The sequence below is a fragment of the Neolamprologus brichardi genome, chromosome 23 (assembly GCF_056152115.1).
Source record: "Neolamprologus brichardi isolate AB-2024 chromosome 23, ASM5615211v1, whole genome shotgun sequence".
Lineage (NCBI taxonomy): Eukaryota > Metazoa > Chordata > Actinopteri > Cichliformes > Cichlidae > Neolamprologus > Neolamprologus brichardi.
Genome location: NC_142125.1, coordinates 18,789,007 through 18,804,253, shown reverse-complemented (window position 1 = coordinate 18,804,253; position 15,247 = coordinate 18,789,007). Strand labels below are relative to the sequence as shown.

The 15,247-nt window shown below is 41.1% G+C and overlaps 1 protein-coding gene and 1 pseudogene across 3 annotated transcripts; both read left to right on the top strand.

Annotated features, from left to right (window-relative positions):
- The first annotated feature begins 1,703 nt into the window (after positions 1-1,703).
- Positions 1,704-7,669, top strand: LOC148096084 (uncharacterized; annotated as a pseudogene). Its single transcript, XR_015717227.1, has 2 exons — positions 1,704-2,740; positions 6,758-7,669. The product of XR_015717227.1 is annotated as an uncharacterized LOC148096084 (transcript).
- Positions 7,670-10,269: 2,600 nt separating this feature from the next.
- Positions 10,270-14,832, top strand: LOC102780909 (uncharacterized). 2 transcript variants are annotated; one of them, XM_006800328.2, is made up of 3 exons: positions 10,270-10,434; positions 11,369-12,283; positions 13,063-14,831. In XM_006800328.2, exons 2-3 carry the CDS (start codon positions 11,371-11,373, stop codon positions 13,437-13,439), a joined length of 1,290 nt encoding a protein of 429 aa, XP_006800391.1. In that variant the 5' UTR covers positions 10,270-10,434; positions 11,369-11,370; the 3' UTR covers positions 13,440-14,831. The 2 variants fall into 2 exon arrangements, with proteins under 2 accessions (XP_006800391.1, XP_006800392.1); XM_006800329.2 differs by lacking the exon at positions 10,270-10,434 and adding an exon at positions 10,463-10,582 and having other exon boundaries at positions 13,063-14,832.
- Positions 14,833-15,247: the final 415 nt, after the last annotated feature.

Genomic DNA, 15,247 nt, shown 5'->3' with positions numbered 1-15,247 from the left:
ATGTGCCAACATGTACTGCTAGTGCTGAGCGCTCATTCAGGTGTTTATGACACTTAAATCTGAGGAATATGATGGCTTACAAAAGGACTGGGTGGACTGATAAACAACCATCATTATAACTGAAGTGATCTTGATATTCTTTGCTCGAGTTTGAAAATACAAAGTTGCAGACTGGACACTAAATCTCTACTAGATTTTATTTTGACATCTTGCTTTTTCATTGTGTGTTATTGCACCTCAGCTTGGTTTTGCTGTTGCATGTAGCTGACCCTCAGCTACATGCAACATGATCTGTATTCCATTACCTCCATACTGAAAGTAAATAAACGCCTCAGTCAGGTATCCACTACCAGAACTGGATCCTGCTAAATAAAATGTTAAGAAGAAAGGGGACAGTCAGCAGTTGCAGCACATTAAGGAGCACCACAAACCAATGTGGTTTATAGTGTTCTCATAAACCACACTGCCTCATTTGTGCACACAAACCTTCAACCAGGAAGTCCTGAAGAAGGACCTGTGTTAAAACCACTTGAACAATATCTTAGATTACCCAAGAAAAGAAAAAAACAAACTTTATATTACCATAAAGGGAAAATTCAAACGCTGATAGTCAGTGCCTGACTGGAACTTTAGAGTCACACATAGCATAAATGCACTACTGGCTGCTGTTCATCTGTTTGTTAACACAACAATCTATTCAGCAAGTCACATGGCATCAATTCATTGTCTTTAGGCATGTTTAAGACGATCTGCTGAATTTTAAGCCGAGCACCACATTGGTGATGAAAGGTGATCTAAACGCCTTTGAACATGCCATGGTTTTTGGAATTTACAGAGAATGGTCTGAAAAGATGAAAATATCCTGTGAGCAGCGGTTCACAGAAGATTGGAGAGACAGCTTTGAGTTGATAGGAAGGCAACAGCAACTCAAAACCACTTATCACAACTAAAGAAGAGCATCTCTGAATGCAAAGCACATCAAACATTTAAGCAGATTGGTTACAGCAGCAGAAGACCACACCGAGTGCCACTGATGTCAGCTAAGAATAGAAAACTGAGGCTATGGTTCATGTGGATTCACCGAACTTGAACAAGAGAAGACTGGAAGATGTCCCCTGGTCTGAAAGGCCTTGATTTGTGCTGGTACATTCAGAGGTTGGATCCATCCCAGGTTCCAGCTGGTGGACGGGAGAAGAGTCCAAAGTGACAAAACAAAACATAAACATAATGAAGAAATATTCACAAATAACAGCAGAATAATAAATGTCTCTGTTTTCAGTCAGTTTGGGAGGCTGTTGGTATTTTGTTGGTAAAACTGTGAGGTGTTCCTTTGAGGTGTATGAGTCACAGGGAGGTGAGGACCACAGACAGAAAGAAAGTTAAAAAATGTTTATTGTTTAATTATGAAATCAGTTCTAAAACAAAAACATGAGTTTTTAACCAATTTTTAAAGGTATCCGTGCTTCATATAAAAGCAATAATAATATTCATTCGTTTTCTGCCTGGAGGTCTCCGTGATCAAACGCTTGATTGACTCAGAGATTCACCTGGCCATCAAAAAAAAAAAGAAGAGAAAGTGAGAAGGGTCCCATCAATCTTCAGTTCCTCTCCCCTAGCTTTTCTCCTACGTCATCCATCATCTGTGTCCTGGCAGTTCAGTTGTGTTTTTGAAGTGAATGTCAGGTACTTGACAGGGGAATTTCTCCCGAGGGTGAAAGTGTTTACTCTGACGGATGATGGGACAAAAATAACTGATGCGATGTGATGGAAGTGACACACCGAGCTGTCAGCAACAGGTTCTCTGAGCAGAAACGTTGACAAACTTAACATATCTCCTGAAAACGGCAGCTCTCCGCGGATACTAAACTTTGAGAGCGTGTGTGGGAAACCGTCCAGAAGTGGTGGCTCGTCATTTGCGACCTCTCGAAAACTCACAAGTTGACGTTTTTGAACCGTAGCGGTGAGAGAGAGGAAGGACGCTAGCATCAACTAGCTAGCCGGTCGTCACGGCAACGCTACAAGCATGGGCCCGAAAAAAGTTCTGTCAGCCGAGGAAGGTGACGATATTAAGAAGTCGCTGGAGTTTATGACAGAGGAGATTTCTACTGTCAAACTGCAGCAGAAAGCCATCCTGGACCTGGTCGAGGAAGTTAAGGCTCTCCGCATCCAGAAGAAGCCGAGAAGGATCGGCGGCTGGCGTACCTGGAGAACAGAGTGGCGGATTTGGAGCAGTACACCCGGATGAACGATGTCATCATCACGGGGCTTCGCATCAAACCCCGGTCATACGCCCGGGCGGTCGCCGCCGACAATGTAGGAGGGCCAGGAGAGGAAGATGTCAACTCCACGGAGCATCAAGTGGTTACCTTTCTACGGTCCAAAGGTGTGGAAGTGGATTATAACAACATTGAGGCTTGCCACCCTCTACCCCGAAAAAATGACAGTGACAAACCAGCCATCATTGTGAGATTTGCAAACAGAAAACACAAAACAGCACTGTTAAAACAAGGAAAGAAACTGAAAGGATCCGATGTCTTCATGAATGAACATCTGACAAAAAGAAATGTGGACATTGCCAGGAAGGCACGTTACTTGAAGAAACAGGGAAAAATTCAAAATACATGGACCACCAACTGCAAAGTATTCATTAAACTCAATGGAACACCGGAACAAGCCAAAGTGTTGGTCATCAGAAATATGGAGGAGCTGGACAAATACTGAGGTTCAACTTACTCTGGAGGTATGAATACACATGTGACGTGACACACAACACAACACATGGCACAGTCCAAAAGAACTTCATCTGCATCCGACAACAATATCAATATAACTCATTGGAATTCTCTTTATGATAATCTTGAACTGAAAACATTTCGATACACAGACCATAATGTTCTAGACTTAGAAAAGGATATAGACCCGGAAAATAACTTCTTCTACAACATCAGCAGTAACTGCTGCTACTTCACTGATGAACAGTTTAAGCACACCATCAACACGGAAAATAAATTATCAATAATCCATTTTAATAGCAGAAGTCTGTATGCCAACTTCAACAATATAAAGGAATATCTAAATGAGTTGACAAATCCATTTGGAATTATTGCCATTTCTGAAACATGGATCAATGCGGAGAAAGGACTGGACTTTGGACTGGAGGGATATGAAGTGAATTTTGTAAATAGAAGGAACAAGAGTGGAGGGGGAGTAGCTGTGTATGTGGATAAAAACCTAAATTACAAGGTGGTAGAAAGCATGACAACTGTAATTGATAATTTATTAGAATGTATAACAATTGAAATTTATAAGGAAAAAGAGAAAAATGTAATAATTAGCTGTATATATAGAACACCTGGCTCTAGTATTCAAGTATTTAATGACTTCATAGAGGAAATGTTCTCTAAAACAAATCAAAAAGTTATGTTTATCTGTGGGGATTTTAATATTGACCTGTTGAATCCGAAAAAGCATAAAATGACCGACGAATTCCTAAACACTATGTACAGTTTGAGTTTACACCCTAAAATAACCAGGCCTAGTAGAATTACACCACATTGTGCCACCTTACTTGACAATATTTTCACTAACAATATGGAAAACAACATTGTGAGCGGAATATTAATTAATAACATCAGTGATCACCTACCAGTTTTTGCAGTTTATGACACTAATTATAAGAAAAATCAGCATGAAGAACAACTGAGATACAGACGTGTAAGGACAGAAGAAACTATGAATGCACTTAAGAATGATCTATTAAATCAGGACTGGGACAGTGTGTACAAAGAAACTGATATTGATATTGCATATGGCATATTTTTAAGAATATTCATGGAATTGTACGATAAAAACTGTTCAACAATAAAATACAACAGAAAGCACAAATATTCAGATAGACCATGGATCACTAAGGGTTTACAAAATGCATGTAAAAAGAAAAATACACTCTATAGGGAATTCCTAAAACAACGAACAAAAGATGCTGAAAATAAATATAAAAAATACAAAAATAAGTTGACCAATATTATACGTGTATGTAGAAAGGAGTATTATAGTAAAATATTGAACAACAATAAACATAATATGAAGGGAATATGGGATGTTTTAAATGGTATCATTAAAAATAATTCTGGACAACAAAGTTATGCTCAATACTTTATCGACAATGGCAATATTATGGAAAACACTGCTGATAAGGTCAACAGCTTTAATCATTATTTTGTAAATATTGGACCAAAACTGGCAGAACAAATTCCTGAGTCACTGCCATCAGTAGACTGTAGTGAAAACCTGATTGATAGGAACCCTAACTCAATGTTCCTCACATCAGTGGAGGAAAAAGAAATAATTGACATTGTACACATGTGTAAATATAAAACATCAACTGATTGTAATGATATTGACATGAAAATCGTCAAGAAGGTCATTGAAGGAATTGTAGGACCTCTAACATATATTTGCAACTTATCATTTCAGATGGGAAAAGTGCCAAACAAAATGAAAATAGCTAAAGTTGTGCCGCTGTATAAAACTGGGGATAGACGCCACTTCACAAACTACAGGCCTGTTTCTTTATTACCACAATTCTCCAAAATCCTAGAAAACCTGTTTAATAAACGATTAGACAAATTCTTAGATAAATATAAATTACTTTCTGACAGTCAATATGGATTCAGATCAAAAAATTAATCGAATCAATTGAGGAGATTACGAACGCTATAGATCAGAAACAGTACGCAGCTGGAGTATTTCTGGATCTCAAGAAAGCATTCGACACAATCAATCATGACATATTAATTAATAAACTGGAACGGTATGGGATCAGGGGGGTTGTACTGCAATGGGTGAAAAATTATTTAAGTGACAGGAAACAATTTGTGAAGCTGGGTGTCCATTCCTCATCATGCTTGGACATTGCTTGTGGTGTTCCACAAGGCTCTGTACTGGGTCCAAAATTATTTATTATTTATATAAATGATATTTGTAAGGCATCTGATATATTAAAATTAGTATTATTTGCAGATGACACAAATATTTTTTGTTCTGGGGGGAATCTAAAGGAGCTGCTGGATACAATTACATCAGAAATGTGCAAAATTAAAAAATGGTTTAACAGGAACAAACTATCGCTAAATCTAAGTAAAACTAAAATAATCTTATTTGGGAATTCCCTTAGAAATGCACAAGTGCAGATTCATATAGATGGTGTGGAAATTGAAAGAGTACTTGAACATAAGTTTCTTGGTGTGATTATAGATGATAAATTAAACTGGAAGTCTCATATAAATCATATACATAACAAAAGTTCAAGAAGTGTCTCAATCTTGAGTAAAGTAAAACACATTCTGGACCACAAATCACTCCACATTCTCTATTGTTCCCTGATTGCACCGTATTTGAATTACTGTGCAGAGGTGTGGGGCAATACTTACAAATGTTCGCTATCATCAATCTTTATATTACAAAAAAGGGCCATAAGGATAATCCATAAAACCGGTTACAGAGATCATACAAATCCACTATTCTTAAAATCAAAAATTCTCAAATTCACAGATCTGGTTCATTTTCTCACTGCACAAATTATATATAAAGCAATAAATAACCTGCTTCCTGACAATATTCTAAAAATGTTTTCTAAAAGGGAACGGGGATACAATTTGAGGGGGGAATTAAATTTAAAACATCCTCGTATCCGTACAACATTAAAAAGTTTTTGCATCTCTGTGTGTGGAGTGAAACTGTGGAACAGACTAAGTAAAGATATAAAGCAATGTCCGAGCATGGCACAGTTTAAAAAGCGGTTTAAGGAAAAGGTTTTTACAGGGTACAGGGAGGAGGTAGAGATTTGATAGGGTGTTCTTGTCTAATATTTTCATGTGTGTGCGGGTGCACGGGTATGTTGGTATGGGTATATATATATTTGTAGGTTGTGTATCCTTTGAGGTGTTAATGGGGTTATTGAAAATGTGTATATGTGCATATGTGTAAATACGTATGTATGGATAGATAGAAACATATATGTATATATATTAAAAAAATAAAAAATAAAAAAATAAAATAAAATAAATAAAAAAAAAAAAAAAAAAGAATAATAATTAAAAAAAAAAATACACATGACACATAATGTGATTGCAAGGAGGTATTTCGGTAGTCTATAAATTACTAGATAGTGGAAAAGGGGTGGGATTAAATAAGCTCATGCTTCTTCCTGCTCCTTTTTGAACATAAAAGATATTTGTAGTTGTGGTTGCTCGTTTTCTTTTTGTTTTGCTTTGTTTATTTGTCTCTTTTAATTCTATGTTGTTGTACTTTTTTAACATGTTCAAAATAAAGATTCAATCAATCAATCAATCAATCTTGTCCTGGCGCATTCAGTTGTTATATTTTGTGCTTCTAAGTCTTCCTATTTTTTCAACCACTTCACACAGGTATGATTAATATATTGAGCTTGCAAAACATGTAAATACGATCTAATACGAATACTAAATACTGCAAGATTTGCTTCAATATGCATCATGAGTACAAATACAAATGGAATTGAGCTCTAATATGCAAATGTAGCTTATAATGATACAGAATGAGGCCACAGATAAAAGCAAACAATCTTAAAAAGAGGAACAATAAGATCATGGGTGAAACATTTAAACATTAACTGCTAATTTGTTTTGTAGCTAAAACTGAAACATCATGAGTCGATAAACATTCTAGCAAATTTTATGTGTGCTCTTTTTGTTTTTGTTTGCTTGAGGAAGTGCAGCTTGCAGGATTTCATTAAGGAAAGCTCCACAGCCACGTCTGAAGCTGCAGGAGAAGGACAGCTGTGTTATGGAGGCTCAATGCGATGCTTCAGCCTGCCCCGACAGGCCGACAGTCATTAAAGACTTACACACACACGCACGCACGCACGCACGCACGCACACACACACACACACACACACACACACACACACACACACACACACACACACACACACACGTGCCAGACTCAAGACTGCACACGTCTCTGACCCAAAACTTGGATGAACCAGCATTATCAGTACTTACAGTATCAGAAGTACTTGTGGTAGTTGAAATACTAGCGGTGCTATTAGGAGCAGTAACCATAGTAACACTTGCACAAAGGACTCCTGCAGCTGTAATCATGAAAACAGTGCATCTAGTCAACTCTTCACTCCCTCCATTAATCTCTCTCTCTCTCTCTCTCTGTGCTCAAAATAAAGCTTGCTCAACCTTCTTCAGTGCCCCAACACACACACACACACACACTCACACTCTTTCTCACTCACACTGCAAAAAGGTTATGAAGATAACGGTGTGTGTGTGTGTTAATGTTGATAGATACAGAACAAAATGACCCACATTTCATAACTTCATGCCCTCTCTCTCTATCTCTCTCTCTTACCTTTTAAGCAGAGCATGTTGTCCTCACTCGCCCGGCGTCTCTCAATATGACACCCAGTATATTTGTGTGTATGTGTGTGTCTGCGTTTGTGAATCTGAGATGACAAAGACTAAAGGAAAACACAAGTTCAAACTCAGATACCTCCCTCTCTCCCTCTGTCTACCCTCCCTCGTTCTACCACAATAAAAGCCTTCTCTCCTCCTCTCTCCCTCCTCTCAAACCAGTCCTCACTCAACCTGAAATTACTCTCCCATTACTCCTCCCTCTCACTCGCTCAACAGGTGACCTTTAACCTCCCCATTAAGATGAGTATTTCTGCTTTGATAAAGCTTTGATCCACTCACTTCAAAGTAAAAGCCCGGTCTGGCGTCATCTGGCTTGGTTTCATTTATTGTTTAACGTGTTTCTGAGAAATCAGCCACATAAATCGCTGTCTTGTGTATTATAATACTATATATATGCGCAATGTATTGCTGCTTATATTTTAAAACATATAATTATTCTTTCAACCCCACCTCTGGCGCTAGAGCCCACCTCTCAATTTTAAATCTCTCCCGTGTTTTAAATGCATTGTAGAACAACACGCAGCAACACTACACATGAGCAAGAGGAGGGAGGTTTGGGGTCTTCACACCCCCCCGTTCTCTGCTGGCCATCGGGGCGGGGGGGCTGGGAGGAGGTGTTGGCCGTCCGATTGGGATCTGGGATGCGGGGCCTCCCTGCTGCTGCGGAGCCTGGGGCGGTCTGCTTGCCTCCACCCCGGGGGAAAGGGTAACATCTCCTGGGTCTAGATGCCGTTTCCCCCTCTGGGGGCGTGGATACCTGGACCCGGGATATAGTGTATGTTTGGGGAGTGTGATTGTGTGTACAGTGTCCATTTATGTCTATCCTTACGTTGGGTGCGTGCTGAGTATTTGTATATGTGTGCATGAGGGTGGGAATGTATGATTGTGTCAATGTGTGCCTGTTTGTCTGTGTCTATATGTCAGTTCGGGTCTTAGACTCCACCTCTCTGGGAACTCCAAGGCCCTCCAAAGTGTAGAGGCCTATCTCCCCTCACCACACTCCCTGCTGGTGACTGATGCCCTCAAGGGTCGGTGCGTTGGTAGTTCTTGGTGTCCGGGGCTGGGCGCTCAGGTATGTACCAGCTCACTCGCGGTGGCTACTTAGCGGGGCCTGGCACCTGTTGCTCGGTCAGGCCTCTTCCGGGGCAAAGGGGTCCCTCGGGCCTCTGGCCTCTGGGCCTGCGGCTCGGTTCACTCTGGCTCAGCTGGCTGCCAGCAGAGCCGGCGGGCACGCCACTGCAGCCCCCTCTGGCTTCTGCTCCATGGCTACTGGGTGACCCCTCGTCTGGGGCTCTCCTCAGCCCTTCCCATGAGGGTGGCACGGATGCCCCTCCGGTGGTCCTCCTTGGGCTCTTGCATTCTGGGGCCTCTGGATGTCTGGAGCCTGGATCTCCTCCATGCCTGCTTCATGCCCTGGGGGACAGGGCTATGGCTCTCTACACCCTCTAGCAGACCGTTACATGGGGAAACCTTTTGAATACAAGCGCGCTGATCCACACAGGTGTGCACACGGGTGTTCACTGTTCATGGACATAAACTACACCTTTCTTGGCTGCTACTTTCAAGCACATTGTGCGCTGTCGGTCCTGCGTGCTGCACAACAACATTCAGTAATTAGTATTTACTGCTGTTTACACTTAGCTAGATTGATGCGATGGTGTTGTGTTTAGTATGTTGCTCTGGTTTTTTTGCTTGTTTTCTCTTCTTTTTCTCTCAACAGGTGATCCAGGAGATTTTTTTCTTCTTTCTCTTTTTAAGTGCCCTTTCTCACTGTCCCTCTTCCCTTCTGTTTTTCTTTTCCTTCATCTTTCTTTCTCCCTTTCCTATCCCCCAGCCATGTCTGTCCCGTCTGCAACAACTGAAAATAAAATAAAATAAACAATAACAACAAAGGTCAATCAAATGGACCAATACGGCAAGGCCGTGATGATCCATTTGGCAATGTAAATCCATTGGGTATCCTTGTTGGTCTTCAGACAACAATTCTGACGGCTAAAGAACCAAATGGGACAGGCAAAAAAAAAAAAAGAGAAAAAAAAGAGAAAAAAAGAAAAGAAAATATTCCTTCATTAAGAAAAACACATATTGTTGAAAAAAGGATGTGATGGAACTACAGTGATGTTACAGTGAAGAAGAATTTGAAGCAGATGGTGTGGAGATCAATAGGTAGACGACCTGCTCTATCATCTTGGCCACAGCCGGTGGAATCAACACATAAATTCAGATTTCTTAAAAAGGGGTGGGGGAGGGGTTACAAAGTAAAACACAGCGAAACTAATCCAGTCAAGCGAAACTGAAGCCAGGACACCGACTTTATTGACCCCCCCCCCTAAAAAAAGAGAAGAGAAAAAACAAGCAAAACAAAACGAGCAAAGAAAAAAAGAAGAATAAAGAACAAGAATACCTTTATGAGTGATGACGAAGCAGTGGATGACAGAGATGTAGTGCCCTGCTTCCTCAGCAGGTGGTGGGTTTCTGGAAACAGGATCAGCCTTATTAATCACAGACTAAGGAGCACACGTTTCAGCCTGATTATAAATAATATTCAATAAAATTTATGTATCAGTTTCTTGTATTATCTTTATTCATTTATTTCTAGTTCACTTGAAAGTGTAGGCTAGTTTGTCTCACCAGAGCCGGAAGATTTTATGTTTTTTTCCTCTATAAACGAAGGAATGTCCGACAATTATAAAACACCCCAGAGATCTCGCGACAATTGAATGCTAGACGAGAGCCTGGTTAAGGGAATTTTGTGATTGGTCAGTGGCGGACGGCTGAAGTGAGTTGATTGGCTGTGCTGGAGGTAAACACGGAAAAGGGCGGTAGCGGAGAATCTGCTGAGCAGGCTGGCGGTTAGCCTAAAAGATAGAGATTTAATCCGGTTCAAATGTTTCTCCTGAGTGGTTTTATTGTCATTTCAGGTTCAGGAACTTTGTTACAAACTAACACAGCCGGCGGTGGAGTCAGGTGGGTGGAAAAAACTGGTTAAATGTGTAGTTTTTAGTGCAGGCAAGCCTGTTAGCTGCGCTCTTCTATCCCATTGATGTGAACAGCGTGCAGGAGCAGGGTTACCGTTATCCCAGTCCCAGGATAAACCGGGATGAACCAGGATAAGGTGACTTACTCTGGAGACAAATCTCACTCCTAAATGTGCTTAAGTGTTGGAATTGTATCACTGTTAATGGGGGAAAAAAGATTAAATATTAAAAGAATCCGTTTAAAGGTTGAATGTATTTGATGAAGATAAGTTTACAGGCTGTGGAGGGATGGAAGTAAAGAGACGTCCAAAGTACCTGGTTGTGATTTCCTGAAGTGTTAGATTATTTTAATGGAATCTGTTTATTTTTTATATATATTTAGAGCTGCTATTTTAAATCGGACTATAGTAAAAAACAAAATAAAATAAAAAAACCCCACACATTTCTGCTGCTTGTGTGACAGCAGAGTTCACACCACGAGGGAAGATGATTCTCATCCCACAAGTTAAAGCACAGCACAGATTTTTACATGTAACATGCACAATTTGGTTTCGGTAAAGGTCTAACATTGGCTGTTTTTGAAGTTTTGTATTCCTGGTTGAAGCAGACATAAAATATACTTTCTGTTGGAAAAAAAAAGTTGTTACAAATTCACACTGAGCAAATATTTCGAAATTGGATAAATCGAGCCCGACATATATTTTGCTATTTCCCAATCTATTTATAACAAGCAATAAAGAAATGAAAACAAAAATATAGAAGAGACAAGAGAAACACCGTTCAACCATGTTATGACTGTTGGTGTTGCATAGTTTGTCCACCAGAACGCACTCTACATTCAGTTTTAAGAATTTTTTATCTTGATCTTAGTGGCAGTTTTCTGAGCTCACCTGGTCCTGACCTGCTCTGTACTATCTTTGCAGGGATGTCTGTTATCATACAGACTCGTGGTGAAGTAGGCGGGGGTGTCGCGGCTCACCTCCAGTGCCCCCACTGTGGCCATTTTTCCAAGAGCCACGCCCACCAGCTCTCCCACATTGCGGCATCCCACCCCTCCTGCCTTGACGGTGTGGTGATGGGACGCCTCGGGAACATCCTGATGTACCAGAGCGGCGCCCGGCTCTTCCACTGCTCCTACTGCTTCTACACCAGCAGAGACTTCACCAAGCTCTACAAGCACATCATCACCAAACACTGCATGGATGAAAGGGACAAGGGAGGCGACAACGGGAGCGAGAAGGGTGACGAGGAGGACGAAGAAATGAAAGATGCCACCAAAAGAAAGCAAACTATTAAGACTGAGGAAGAGGAAGAAGAAGAAGGGAAAGGTGACGCCAAAAGAAAGAAGAGCAATGAGGAGGAAGTAGAAGGAGGGAAAGATGAATCTAAAATAAAGAGCATCAAGACTGAGGAAGAGGAGGAAGGATGCAGGGACGTCCTGAAAAGAAAGAGGAGCAGTGAGGGTGAAGAAGAGGAGGAAGGAGAGGGGGTGGAGTCGGTTAAATGTGAGTATGAAGACAAAAGTGTGCTACTGTTTGATGGCGCCAGGTACCGCTGCCTAATCTGTGGTTGGAAGAACAAGCTGAAAGCTGTGGGTGTCAGCCACGTGGTGCGCAAGCACAACATTCCCAAAGCGTACGCCAACCAGGCCATCAGACGTGACGTTGCTGCAGCCAACCAGACGCAGAGTGGCGGGGGGGTGGAAGAGGAGGAGGCATCGGTGGCCGGGCTGAGCGGTGAGCTGCTGAAGGAGGAGATGGAGGCTACGGCCAAAGTGGTGCGCTTCATCTCCAACCGCTTTGTGTGCCTGATGTGCGGCTGGAAGACCAAACTCAAAGGTACCCGCCCACGCACGCAGCTCAAATCAAACTGATGCAGATAAAAGACATGAACTCGAGGTCCCAGGTACGAATCCCTGAACCTGCTATTTTTTGTAATGACCAGCAGGGGGCAGAAAGCAGTTATTACATGTATATGTAATGTAACACTTCTGTACTACTTAGCGTTCTGTGTTTTGTAGCTGTTTAACAGACTGTTACCTGGAGGACTGCACTAAACTGGGACAATAAAACTTTGTGGTGATACACTGCCCCCTGGTGGTAACATTTTAAAATATATTTAGAAGAGACTACCGTAACTACAAAAATGACCTTTTAATGTGATATTTACGTCTTAAAGCTTGTATGCATGGCACAGATACCACATCGGGCTGTTGCTTTAAATTTGTAAATGTGAGTTAAAATCCCAGAAATGAAGAAAAGCAGACATAAAATGCCAGAAAATGTAAACACAATCTTTACATTTTAATTACTCTTTAAGCTGACTTCTATAGTATTCTTTTGGACTTTTAAAAAGATTACTGGTAGATATGACTTTTTTGACTTATTTTATGTGAATTATTATATTTTATAACAACAGCAACAACAAAAGAATTTTAATCAGCTTATATTTGGTAATTGTATCTTTTTGGTTGTTTTTTTTAAGCAAACAAAACTAAAAAAAAATAAAAATCTTTATCTAATTGTTTTTCAAACCAAACAAGCAAACGGATAACTAAAAATAATCCAACATCAAAAACTATAGATTTATGTTTTTATTGTCATCTGTGTCGCCGCAGGTTTTGCCATCAGTCACGTGGTGCGTTGCCACGACGTCGAGCGGCCGTACAGCTGCAAGGACTGCAAGCGCAGCTTCTTCCTGCCGAGCCGGCTGCAGCGGCACATCAGCTCCGCCCACCGGCCCGGCCGCTACGCCTGCCCCTTCTGCTGCTTCAGGTCGCACTTCCTGGGAGGCTTCAGGAGACACTGCAGCCGCTGCAACGCCCGTGAGGAGGAGGGGGATGGGGGTGATGGAGGGGCAGTGGAGGAGGAGGACAACGAGGAGGAGGAGGAGGGAGAGGACAGGAAGGAGACGAGAGGGGAGAAGAAACGCAGAAGTCTGGGGATGGCGGCGGCGGAGGAGGACGACGATCAGGACGAAGATGACGAAGACTGAAGAGGAGGAGGAGCTACAGAAGCACGCGATACTCCGCTGAACATTTTTAACCTGCAGAGAACAAATATGTTTCACCAAGTCCGAATAAACTTCTTTTTTTACGATTTGTCTGCTTTAATGAAGCTTCGTGTCTTAAATTTGGAGATTCGGGTGTTTGAAGCTCGACTGTAAAAAGAGCTTCAAATCACCGACTGCAAATGAATTTGATGGCGTTTGTGGAGACTGCTCACATCATCAGCATCTGGATCCAACTCTTTAACAGACTGAGTTTAATTACGCTCAGCTGAATGTAACCGCTGGTTTAAACTTTATTATTCACGGTTTCATTCAAAGTTTAATGCAGCGGTCTTAAAGATTTGAATTTAAATGCATGTTTGTGAGGTCACTGTTTGTGATCTCACAGCAGTTTGTGTCTCTGAACACGATTTCTCATCTGACTTGTGTCCATTTAGCTGCCAAACTACACTGATTTTTATCATCCATCCTGGAGAAGAGAGGAGCTACCTGACAGAGGTCAGTGTATGTACAAAAACACTTTTTTTCTACTTTTGGATCTGGATGACATCACAGAGAGCAAATCACATGAGGCACAAAGAAGCCCCGCCTACCTGCTGATCAAACCGGTTTGTAAGGTGCAGCCAATTGGAAAAACCGGCGGCTAAGACAGCCTGTGGTACATGTGAAACGCCTCTGGAAAAGTCTAAGAGCTTCCAGGAACCGGCCAATCAGAATAAAATCAACTTTAAGGGAGCTGAAACAATTTGTTTTAATCTAATGAAAGCTGTAAAAAGGGCAGGTATCTGAAATAAACTCAATCTTTAAAAGGCTGGTGAAGTCTCACTAAAGCTCTGGAATTAATCTTTTTACAGTGTGCGAGAAAATCACCTTGAAGCGAGCGTGTAAAAGTGAAGAGACTCAGTAGCAGTGAATATAAGAGATTTATTTCATCCAAACATACAAAAACAAACCCGCTGACTGTCCCGCCTCCACCGGACTGAAAGGAAGGAGACCTGCTTTAAGATACCAACTCAAGTCTAAGAAAGCAGCGTGAAGCATACAACTTTAACCCCCAGATAAAAGAAACCCAAGTCCTCTTCTCTTACCACACTCTGCCTGCCATTGCGTGTACACATTATTTTGAAATAATTTTTTCTTTTTGGAAAAACCACAATAAACCCAGATTTTCTTTTTCACTGCACCAACTTAAAGCTGTATGACTACAACTCATCTTAAAGGTAACATATCATCTATAGCTGCAAGTATTTATTATTGTATTAATTTACTTTCTTTATTGTGTCTCTCTCGGGTTTTAATACTGGCTGAAGGTGTGATTTGCTGGCACATGACAAAGGATAAGCACCAGATTTAAGGAGCAGAAACCATAAAAATATGCAATAAAACCTTTGGCTGTGGAGATCTTTCCTTTTTAATAACACACATATAACAGCTGCACTGCTCAGTTTATCCACTAGGGGGAAGGCTAATGTTGAATCGCCTCTCTCAAATTAAAAAAGCGTCTCATATGAAAGCCTCAAATAATTCCCAAAAGTTTAGGCTTCAGACATGTGAGATGTTTGAGTGGTTGCTCATCGCTAATCCAACGATATACCTGCTGTTTACTAACACAGGAAAAATTCGGAATATTTGATTTCAGGTTTTCAGATTTTCCTTGTTTACCTTTGTAGGTGTTGAATGGTTTTGTTGGATGAAAAAATCCTTTCGATGAGGCCACATTGGGCTGGTTGGTGTTTTCTAGACCAAATGACTGCATGCTAGGATTAAATCACCACACACATACTGAAATTTGC

What these genes read in the sequence shown, in the direction of transcription:
- LOC102780909 (XM_006800329.2), top strand. Translation starts at nt 11,371, where the DNA reads ATGTCTGTTATCATACAGACTCGTGGTGAAGTAGGCGGGGGTGTCGCG. An exon ending in CTGGAAGACCAAACTCAAAG is followed by an intron (nt 12,284 to 13,062) that starts GTACCCGCCCAC and finishes GTGTCGCCGCAG; the next exon opens with GTTTTGCCATCAGTCACGTG.